Genomic DNA, 11,675 nt, shown 5'->3' with positions numbered 1-11,675 from the left:
TGTCAGACAAAACGGTGAAACAGCAGAAGATGTCAAACTCACAGTTTGTGTATAATTGTGCACGACATGGAGCTGTGCAGCCCCAAAGTTAAGTAGATTTGATGGATGTAGTCTATGTCTGGGTTGGTGTTGCCTGTGAGCGCTGACGTGCACCTCATCAATGCCACTGATCAGCTCCCCGGGGTGCCGACCAGCTCAATGGAGCTGAAGGGCGCCGTGTCCTCTAGTGTGGAGTTGTATAAATGCTGGAGCCGCTGCTCTTTGCTTTCCGATTCCTGCTGGACTTTGTACGAGGAGCAGTTTTTAAGAAGTAAAAGGAAGAGGGTTTTAGACACAGGTGAGGCATCGAAAGAAAGGAGGTGAGAACGGGTGAACGTGCTTTTATCCACTTTACTGAGAATATGTTTGATAATTAGTTTGTCCTTTGATTTTTATTCCTGTAGTCACTTGAGTTGTTTTAGTGTGATATTCCAGATGATACATCTAAAAGTTGCTTTGAAGCTTTTTTCATATTTAAGCAAAAAAAAAAGTAGTGGGAGTCTGTTTGATGCACTTCTGTGGATTTGTAATCCAAAGCAAAATGTTGGTGATTGACACTTAATTTTATGTAGGACACAGAACCCACCATGCTGGACATTGATCTTAGGGCTTTGGTTGTGCATCAGGAAAGCAGGTCACAGATTTCCCGATTTCAATCGGTGAAACTATCACTGTTTCCTCTGCCCTTAAGCTCTAAATCCCAATCATATTAGAGCTATAGGTCACAGGTGGAGCACCTAACCATGTGGAAACACCAAAAAGATTACAAGCTAAGCTTTTTTATCAAAATTAAACTGGAAAGAAATTGGCACAGAAGTTACTTGCTGTCAAACTTGTAGTTAGCTTTTGAAATAGTAACTGTAGCTGGGAGCATGAATAGGAAAATGGCACCAGAACAAGAGGAGTGAACATAGCCTGAATCTGTATCAAATCTTTATTTTGAAACGCATAACGAGAGTTAATACATATTAAAAAATGAATGAACATGATATCAAAGAAAGATATGTTGAAAATATTGAGCAATTCCTGTTTGGAAAAAAATTACTAAGGAGGAAGCAAATGCTTATTAATTCCTGCCCCTGTTTAGCTTATCCTATATATGTTTTGATTTTGCAATCAAATGTATACAGATGCATATTAATTTATAGCATATATCTAATATTCAGTCCCTTGTTATATTATTACATACATCATACCATTTCTGCTGTAAATGGTATGTTCTTTTATTCATTAGCTTTTTTAATTTTTTTGTCGTCTTCTTCCTCGTCTTTATTCATCTTACCTGTACTCCTCATGTCCTCCTTGTGGTTCATGCGTGGCTCTGCGAGGCTCTTTGTTGGCCCTTCTCCATCCTCTTCTTCAACCTCCCTGTTGTTCTTTTCCCCGATAAACCTCACCACACGCATGCGCCCTTCGGATTCAAGATCACAGAGTGCGCTTTAGCCCCAGTTGCAATGGAGGACAGTGACCATGAGCATTCCTCTTCATCAGATGAACAAGACTCCTGTCCAGCTTCCCCTAATCAGAGCAGACACCATGATCATGATCGCCATGAACAGGTATCGGTGATGCCCCCCCCCCCCCCCCCCCCCCCCAAAAAAAAAAAATAAAAAAAAATATTTTTCTGTTACTGCCCATCTTCAGCTGATTTCTGCCGTCTGTAGTTTTTATGCGCTTAAGCAATTTATCTCTTTAGGGTCTAAATTTAAATTTAAAACTGTGCCACAGTGTGTGCTCACAGCTGAATTTGAGTGGCCGTGTTGCTTGCCGAATTCCACTCCATTATTTATCTATCAGGGAGACTTTAGTAACTCTAACTAGAGTCCATAGCTGCGTGTCCTCTTACAGAAAATTTACACTTTTAAAGTTTGCATTTTTAATGAAGAGTAAAATATCTGATGTCTAAAACAGTCCTTGTCTTTAATGTTACCGATCACTCTTAAAGGAGAGTAAATATAAACACAGTATTGGAGTTCATTCATTGTTAGTTTCATAAAACAACTTGGCTGCAGTGTTCAGCTCTAACATGACTTCTCTTCATTTATAATAGAAGCTGATCCACCAGCTGTAAAGCCCCTAACATGTATCCTGTTTCCAATGAATAGTTAAAGGCTCATCCACATTACTGTAGAAATGTCATGTGTTACCCACTGGCCTTCAGCTGGGTATACTAACAGTTTTGAGTTGTCAGATATGAAAGATCTCTTTGCTGCTGTGTCTTAAATTCCTCACCATAAAACTTTAAGTTGATTTTCTAAAACTTTCTACCCTCTGGATCTCCATACCTCCCCCTCTACATTGGTGCTCTACCGTTCCTTTTTTTTTTTTCCTGTTTGCCTCGTCATCCCTCCCGCCCCCCCACGACCTTCGCTTCTCTCCAGCCCTCAAGCCATTCAGATGACTCAGAAGTGGAAAACATTATGCAGGACCCTCAGCATCATGGTGGGCACGGTCTCCACCATCACAAGCATCACCACCATCATGACCCCGAGGCTCATGATGCGGACAGGCAGGCCGAGGGCAATGACCGCCCCCACACCCCGTCATATTTGCGGCCCCCCGTGGCCGGCAGGGCCCAGTCAGATTCGGGTTCAGACTCCGGTTTGCCACAAAGCCGAAGCGTGGAGTTTGACTTGTCGTCCCCCGTCAGTCCCTCCAGGCCAAAGAGCCCGTGGGTTCGATTTGACCCATACGACAGTAGCGAGGTAATACAAGGCGTCACGGTCAGGAAGCCCCAAAAAGGGGTCAGCACAGCCCATGTGCTGTAACATGCTGATACCCTTCATACCATGTTTTACAGTCTAAAATTAATACATTGGTATTTTCCATGGTTGCAAATCTGCCTTTTTATTTGGGCATATTGCTTTTTTCCCCCCTTTTGTTGTTCTTGTTTTGTTTGTTTGTTTTGGTTTGTGCTGTTGCTGTTATTGCCGTCGAAATACTGCAAATGGGACAACAATGCCAAAATATTTCAAAAAGAGTTTGAAAAAAGAAACCATGGTGTACACAGCCTCTTCCTTATTCCATTTTTATCTTTTTGTGCATTTGTAGGACCAAGACAAGGAGTACGTGGGTTTCGCAACGCTGCCAAACCAGGTGCACCGCAAGTCTGTCAAGAAAGGATTTGACTTCACGCTCATGGTAGCAGGTAAATCCTCGTTTTAGCATTAGCTGCTATTTGATCTTAAGACCGTGTTTGTTTTAAAAAGACGGTCTTTTCTTCTTTGTTGTTCTTTGTTTGAAGGTGAATCTGGCCTGGGAAAGTCCACCCTGGTCAACAGTCTGTTTCTCACAGATCTGTACAAAGATAGGAAGCTGCTCAATGCAGAAGGTGCGTGTGATTATTTGTTTTAAAATTTGCTGTACTACATTATGTAATGGCTGAGGGCTGTTTACTTCTTTTTTCTATCCTAGAGAGAATCACACAAACGGTAGAAATCACCAAACACACGGTGGATATAGAGGAGAAAGGTGTCAAATTGAAACTCACCATTGTGGATACCCCTGGGTTTGGGGACGCTGTGAACAACACTGAATGGTACAGACATGTTTAACACATCAGATAACCCTGAGTGAATCTGAGTTACACGGTCAGCTGTTACACTTTGCCTCAGAGACTGAACGCCCCTGTGTGTTTCTGCTTTAGCTGGAAGTCAGTGGCTGACTACATTGACCAGCAGTTCGAGCAGTACTTCAGGGATGAGAGTGGCCTCAATCGCAAGAACATCCAGGACAACCGCGTACACTGCTGCCTCTATTTCATCTCACCCTTCGGTCACGGGTATGACAAAGCTACAGCTAACTCAGCCTGCTCGTCCTCTCTTTATTATTACTTCTAAAAATATGGAAGATTAAGTTGTTTCTGCTGCAGCACATTATCACGTGCAGAAATGATAATGGGACCATTAACTACACTTTTCCTCGTGATCTCTGATCACATGTTTATCGCAGCCATCGTCCTGAGCGCACACGTGATATCTTCCACACATATCTAGTGGATTGGTGTTTACTCACAATGTGTTCAGCCTCTTAAATTGTTGATGCCCAGCATCTTTCCCAGAGATAAAGCAACTCTCAGCTCCCCTTGGATAACTTTACATCTAATGCAGTGAATTCACACTAATCAATTGTTTGTGCTGTGTGCTGTTGTGGCACCTCTCAGCACATTTGTGCGCATCCAGATCTGTGTTCATCAAGGAGCCAGAATACCATAAAATTCAAGTAATGCTGCAGAGCATTTTCAGCGTGACAGCCATGGAGAAACGGCTCCCTCTGTTGGTGAGCAAATGTCTGCTGCCACTGATTGGTCGGCCAGTGTGCCATGCAGCCAGAGACATCATCTTATGCTTCAAGTTTTTTGGGGGGGAGGGGGGTGGTACATTTTTGCCGTCATTTGATAGTGCAGCATTAGATGGGGGGGGGAAGGAGAGAGAGGAGGGGAAGGACTCCAACCCAGACTGATGCATTTCAGCTATATGGCATGTGGTCACATGCTAAATCTCTGAGATAAACTAGCACCCCTACTTCCTTTAATTTTGAACTACAGATAAGACTTGATGCAGGAAAGCTTAGAGTGGAGAAATCTAGATGTGGATCGCCAGGTAAATCTGTTGCCTGATCCTGATTGCCAGCAATTCATGAGCATTTATGAAACGCTTTCAAATCTAAATGGAGTTTTTTGGCACAAAATGATCTAACAGTTAATGATTATCAACCCCAGTTTAAACTTGTCTAACAGTAAATCATCAGTGGTGGCCCTTTTTGAAGTCTTCTGTGGCCTGTGAAGGCAACATGGAAAAAGCGCATGGCTTGTATATTTCATTCAGCCACAGTTTATGTTAAACCATGATAGGGCAGCCCCAGAATGTGACTCGGGAAGTATTTTTCTTCAATTAGTCATCATTAGCAAACTAAACCTTCCTGACACTGATTGATAACTTTTTGCCCAGGAATGTAACTCCAGCCTCACTAATGGTTAGCGATAAACGTGCGCAAACCATCATTCTCTGAAGAAACTCTACACTCTACAAACACCGACCTGGCCATAAAAACTCAGAGAACCCCCTAAAATAAAGTTTGCGTTCATGTGCTGAAAGCTGTAGTCCTTATTGCAGTGGCCTGCTTTCAGGTGACTCACCTTTTTCGAAAATGCCCACTCTCTTGTCTACACTACACTATCCTAATAAATAATAAGTGTCTCATTATCCTTTCTTGGTATGTTTTGCCTCATCTCTTCCAGCCTCCGACCTCTGGATGTGGAATTTATGAAGGCTCTCCATGAGAAAGTCAACATTGTCCCAGTCTTGGCCAAAGCAGACACACTCACCCCTGGTGAAGTGAAGAAAAAGAAAATTAAGGCAAGGCGACTGCATGTTTCATCCCACGAATCTGTGAATACGCCGCAGAGTGTTTTACTTGTATCCTCACAGAGGACGTTATTCACACTTTGACATCAAACATGTTTTCCACTGTTTTTCTTTGCAGATCAGAGAGGAGATTGAGCAGTACGGTATAAAGATATACCAGTTCCCTGACTGCGACTCTGATGAAGATGAAGATTTCAAGCAACAAGACCATGAGCTGAAGGTGATCAGTGATCTCCTTTCTTTCTTTTCTTCATCAAAGTATTTTGTGTTTAGTACACTAAACTCAGCTGAAAGCAGAATGCTGAGAGTCAAGACAAATCATTGTCATTCAAAACAAATTGTGCTGCAAACAAATTTAATATTAATAAGAATTGACATTAAAATGAATGGACAGACTATGTAGTCAGACCTGGTGGATTTAAGTGTTGATGAATCAGCCTCCTCTACACTTCCCGTATTGTAAGGTGGTACTAAGCACACAGTCGGTGGAAATAAAAGCAAAAGTTATCAATACTAGCAAAACCCCTGCTCAACACACAGGTCTTTACTTTGGTCAACAAACAATAACTATCAAGAAAATCAGAATTACTTCTTAATTATTATGCATATCATATATTTTAATTTTAGTAAGTATAGGATATATATTCTGTGTCATACAGGCTGGTTTTGCCAGGCCTGCAGCGCTTGTTTGACCATGTGACACGTCTTTAATAATTTTATTACTACGTGTAATTTAATTTATCATATCAACACAGCGTTTCATTCTAACGCTATGATAAAGATCTAAATACTGGTTTATTTACTGGAACAGCAATAATGTAACAAATTTGTTAGATGTCACATTTTGACATGTAAGTATGTGACATGAGGAAAATCTTAAAAACATATAATATATTTATTGATATCATATTTATCTATGCCCTATACTGCCCTATACACTCACAGTGCTCTAGGGAAAGTTAATGCAAAGCTATATCTTAAGTTCATGGTCCATTCGACTACATATGCTACAGTCATGTCAGTATGATTACAATCAAATCAATAGCTTTGAGGTTTAAAATTAGGAATTTTACCTCCTGTTGGATTAAAGATCAGGTTTAAAAGGGGGGAAAAAGGTCTTACACAAGAAAGGACGAAGACATTTAAGAGGAAAGGGATATAACTGGTCTGTTTTTTTTTGTTTTTTTAATACAGATGTGTTCACATCCTGCCCAGCCAGATGTGATCTTTATGACCATAACATGCTTTTAATATTACGATCTTTATCTTGACCCCTTTAGGAAAGCATCCCCTTTGCAGTAATAGGCAGCAACACCGTGGTGGAGGCCAAAGGGAAGAGGGTGCGAGGCCGTCTGTACCCCTGGGGTATTGTAGAAGGTAACCTTGACCTCACATGTTCCCCTAAACAAAGACCTCAAAATCATACATACTAACATGCTTTCTGTATAGATGTACCATTACAAAAGTCGACAGTGAACGTGCATAAGCATTGAGTGTGTAGTTGATCCTCACTCTGTGGTCTGCAGTGGAAAACCCAGCACACTGTGATTTCGTGAAGCTGAGGAACATGCTCGTTCGCACGCACATGCAAGATCTCAAGGACGTGACCCGAGAGACTCACTACGAGAACTACAGAGCTCAGTGCATCCAGAGCATGACCCGCATGGTCGTCAAGGAGCGCAACCGCAAGTATGCTCACGCTGAAGGACGGGAGAAATAAGTTTTAGTGAGATGAAAGAAATATGGCACAAGAAAAATCAAGATGAAGATATGAATTATGACAATGTTAGAATATTGTTGTTTTGAGAAGGAGAATGTGATTAAAAACCGTGTGACCTTCATATATTCTTGAGGTATTTGATGGGTTTGCTCTGAAGTGTCTGGTGTAGTGTCTTAACAATGTTTGTCGGCAGCTGATTAGACATCACAGGCTTATTTACATTGGTCTGTGTTCTCTCTTTGTAGTAAACTCTGTGAACTTTTCCAAAACGTGTGTCTCTTTGCAGTAAGCTAACCCGGGAGAGCGGCACAGACTTCCCCATCCCAGTGGTGCCTGGAGTGGCCGAGACCGAGACGGAAAAGCTCATCAGAGAGAAAGATGAGGAGGTACGGCATGCCGACCACGAACTGGAGTCGCATCACGACCACGAGCATGACTCTGCCCACAATTTTGATCACCACGAGCACTCAGACCCTCAGCCCAGCCCAGAGAGGCACTCAGATCACAAAGGCGATGAAGCTCTCTGAGTATCTTTAGCTCACAGATGATGTCATTACCCAAAAACTTTTTTTTTAAGTGCAGTCAGATCACGTTTTGTGAAACTCACAAGAAAACAGTCTCATAAACAGGAACTGGTTTAATTATAGAGTAAACCTGTAGCCTTTTGGAGCTTTAAACTGTGATTAGGAAAAGAGGTTGCCACTTACACTCTCTGGAAGCACCAGGATGTTTATAACCACGCCATCATCCAGAGTTTCAGGATGAACCTTCTCAGGATTAAAGAAAGAAAAGCTGAATGTAACATGTGTTCCTGCACCTGAGCTCATAACATCTGTGCATGGCAGGTCAGAGAAGGTGGGAAGGATAATGATGGGAAAGTGTTAAGACTGACAGAAAAAACTTGGTGTTAGTGGGTATTTAAAGTGCTACATACTGTGCAATACTGTGATGCTTAGTGGAAGTAAAGTAGCATAAAAAAGTAGGGAAATTTGTGTTTGGTTGATTACTTCTTTGTTGTAACAATGCTTCCAGGCAATAAACCTTGTATTCTTATATCTTATGCATTTGTCAGTCAAGCAGCAGAGTTGAGCCCATGAAAAACTTCCCTGCCAATGCCAAACAGCTATGATATTGACTCTTGTTTGGTGTAATTTAATGGATTAGATTATTTAAGTCTGAAGAAACAAAACATACTTTAATTGTTTAATACAACCCCAACGAACTGGTAGTCTCTGATAAACCCTTCTCTGTGGGGTGGGGGGATTGTCATCTTAGAGAATAGAGTTCAGTCCCAGACTGTAGAGAGATGGCCATTGGCTGCAAAATCTCATCTCGAAGTCTCTCTGCATCGACCTTGCCTGCAGTGATGACAAGCCTTGTTTTTCCTGTGAGGGAGATGCCAACAGTAAATGCTGTTACCCTCTCAGAGCAACAATCTGGACATAACGGTCCTCCACATGTTTAGGTCCCACCGCACATGTTGCAGACACTGGTGCAAAGGGGCCTGATGGTGAAGGGCAGTCATGGTGTCAGAAGCTCAAAACAAGAGCAATAGCAGAATTAATCATCTCTGTAGTAGAGAATGTTTTTAATGCACATAACCCACATGCTTAAATCTGCTGCTCAACCCACAGATGTATTTTCATTACAAATGTGGCACCATTTAACAGGAAATAAACAGGCATTCCCTCGGTGTAAGATTTATTACCAAGCAGCATCGTTGCAACACAGAAATAATCAACCAAACCCAAATTTCCTTACTTTTTTTGCAAAGTTTAGTTATAAATATTACTGTTGTGATTTATTTTTTTTATTTTGGGTTTGTAGATGCTAGACTGTTGCCCTGTTAATGACTGTTTTGAGTCTCAGGAATAGACGGCTGTATATGCTTTCAATGTTGTCCTGCAATCATAATGAGTTAAATAAGCTATGTCAATACCAGCCCCTTTCCTCTGCAACACCAGACCGTGCAAAATCTATTTATTTCATTAAATAAAGAGTCTTATTTTTTCCCTCATTTGTTTATTTTACATTTTCTGTCTGATCCACATGAAGCAATGCAGTAACACCAAATTAGCTCAATAATACATCTTTGCCCACGGGTGTTATAGCCAACCCACACACAGCAGCAGCTGGACAAACATCTCCAGGTGAACAGGAGCTGTATAACACCTGTGTTACCTGCTTATTTCCAACAAATCTGATGGGGGGGATGGGGGGAACTCACTCAACATGATTAGGTGATTGAGTAGCTGACTGATACTAGTGATTTTAATATCCTAAAGTGCTGCTTCTGTAATAACAGATACTCTGTAGTCCAGAGTGAAGCAGCAGATGGAGGGAGCCTTGTTTCCCTGCTGCCATTCAGCACATGTCACGTGGTTTGGGGAGAACAGGCCCATCTCCCAGGCGTTTATTGATTTGTTGCCTGTGCAGCCGTGCGTAAATGAATAGCTTCGATGAAATCCCCCATAGACTTCACACCGCTATGAAAGTGGATGCGTCGCATTCAAACGTATCACACTAACACCTGTCTCCTCTCTCTGCTCTCTTCTCCCAGCTGCGGCGGATGCAGGAGATGCTGCAGAGGATCCAGGATCATATGATCACTCAGAAGGACGGCTATTGAGAAACAAGAACCCAGTCACACTGTGTACATGTGTTGCTCTCACTGGGATTTAATAATAAAAAAAGAAAAACTCCCCACTCCACCCCAAACAAACCTTTATTCCACTCTTGGATATTGACATCCCAAGCCACCTCTCAGCCTCATCAGCAGCATGTTATACGTGGATCAAGGACCCGGCGAGGAGGTGGTAAGACGTTTGCAGCTTAGCGACTCCCTTTATCCTCTCCAGAATCTCTGACATTTACGGCAGCACCGCTGAGAAACACCCAACTCTCCCTGTCTGCTGTTTAAAACGGCTCTCGTGATGTTCGCTTGAATGAATGAAAGGTTGGGGGTTAATTCACATATCAGAGCTTTTTCTTTAGCCACATGATCACAGGGTTGTTTTTACAAGTTTACATCAAAGCTTACACTTTTCTGGGTGTTTTTCTGGTTTATTTTTTAAAAATCTTTACAGGTCAACAGACACACACACACATATACATATATATATATATACTGTAATAATATAATTTTCTATAATACACATTTTTTCCTACTGTTTTTGTTTTTTACATGCTGTATTTAATGTTACACTGCTCGACTATGTGGATGACGGAGGTTCCTGTTGGTTAATTTGGTTTAAGGGTTTTTTAGATTTTTGTTCATTTGGTTTGTTCAGTGTCTGCATGTTCACAATTATAGTTGTCACATCTGATGCCCGACGTCACAGGGTTGGCCAGTGTTAGCTCACAAGCAAACTCACTGATTGTCATTGTCAACATTCGAGATGCGATGTATCTTTAAATCTGGTAGAGAAGTCTTTAAAAACCGCGTGGAGAATTCCCAAAAGTAGCAAAGTCACAAAAGGTTGTTGAAAAATACAAGACCCTAGATTTGCATGAGATGAGCGTCAAAGGGCAGGGGTGCATTAAAGGTCATGCAGTGATTTTTATTTTTGCATGAGTTTTGTGAAGATTACTCAGATTGCAGATCTGTTTGATGATCATAAACTGACCAGCTGTTGGGGGTGATAATAGAAGTTTTTTTTTTTTTTAGATTTAGATATTTTTTTTAGCTTTTTTTTAAAGGGAGCTCCTATGTTGGGTGAGTACTAACCTTTACATTTATCTTACAGCCAATGATAAATTTAATAATCCCAATATTTTTTCTTTGGATTGGTCTTCAAAAGTGAGATTTTTTTTCTTTTATTTTTGCAATAACTTAGCAACACCATTACAGCCCATGAGTAATGATCAAAAACAATGAGTGAACATGAGTCTCTTGACCTTTTTTTTTAATGTTGCAGAGCTTCTTTTTTGAAAAAAAAAAATAGATTAGATGACTCTACTCTGACTTGTTTGATCTTTGTTTAAAAAATATATATATGAAAAATACATTCCTCGAGTTTCTATCGCAGAGTCAGGTGACACTTTTTGTTTTTGAATTCATGTTAAATTTGCCTTCGTTATTTTGCATTTTTTGATTATATTTATGTAATAAATTTATAAATGAAAGAGGATGGAGAGGGCAATGTGTACAAATTCTAATATTGTAATAAAATATGACTATAATTTCAAGTTGAATAAGACAATGAGTTTTTTATGGCTGCAAATGGAAGTGGGATTAAATGGTTTTGTGTGTCATCTAAGATGGGTGGATTGATAGTGATTTTCTGATATAAGTTTAGGAAGTGTGTGTATATATATTATAGTATATATATATTATTATATATTATTACACAGTGTTATAATAAATCAGAGGAAGCTTGTTTTTACCACTGGGGGGGAAATAAATAACAAATAGTCAGGAAGACCTAAAGCAAAATTTCAGGTTATCCTAAAAATTTTAATTAATAACTTGAAAGAAATGTTGAGATGTAACTCCAAATTTTACGTTCCATAAAAATTTGGGGTTATTAGCTTTACATTTTAAAAAAAAT

The 11,675-nt window shown here is 40.5% G+C and overlaps 1 protein-coding gene across 1 annotated transcript; it reads left to right on the top strand.

Annotated features, from left to right (window-relative positions):
• The first annotated feature begins 290 nt into the window (after positions 1–290).
• On the top strand, positions 291–11,313 carry septin4b (septin 4b). The gene is made up of 13 exons (XM_087850960.1): positions 291–337; positions 1,464–1,598; positions 2,421–2,744; positions 3,091–3,187; positions 3,284–3,370; positions 3,454–3,577; positions 3,686–3,820; positions 5,279–5,396; positions 5,524–5,625; positions 6,686–6,782; positions 6,932–7,094; positions 7,412–7,511; positions 9,686–11,313. The coding sequence occupies exons 2-13, from the start codon at positions 1,494–1,496 to the stop codon at positions 9,752–9,754; spliced, it is 1,521 nt and encodes a 506-aa protein (XP_087707086.1). The 5' UTR covers positions 291–337; positions 1,464–1,493; the 3' UTR covers positions 9,755–11,313.
• The last annotated feature ends 362 nt before the right edge of the window (positions 11,314–11,675 follow it).

The sequence above is a fragment of the Neolamprologus brichardi genome, chromosome 14, assembly GCF_056152115.1.
Source record: "Neolamprologus brichardi isolate AB-2024 chromosome 14, ASM5615211v1, whole genome shotgun sequence".
In the NCBI taxonomy this organism is placed as follows: Eukaryota; Metazoa; Chordata; class Actinopteri; order Cichliformes; family Cichlidae; genus Neolamprologus; species Neolamprologus brichardi.
This window is presented reverse-complemented; position numbering and strand designations above follow the sequence as displayed.

What these genes read in the sequence shown, in the direction of transcription:
- septin4b (XM_087850960.1), top strand. Translation starts at nt 1,494, where the DNA reads ATGGAGGACAGTGACCATGAGCATTCCTCTTCATCAGATGAACAAGAC. An exon ending in GCTGTGAACAACACTGAATG is followed by an intron (nt 3,578 to 3,685) that starts GTACAGACATGT and finishes TTTCTGCTTTAG; the next exon opens with CTGGAAGTCAGTGGCTGACT. An exon ending in AACAAGACCATGAGCTGAAG is followed by an intron (nt 5,626 to 6,685) that starts GTGATCAGTGAT and finishes TGACCCCTTTAG; the next exon opens with GAAAGCATCCCCTTTGCAGT.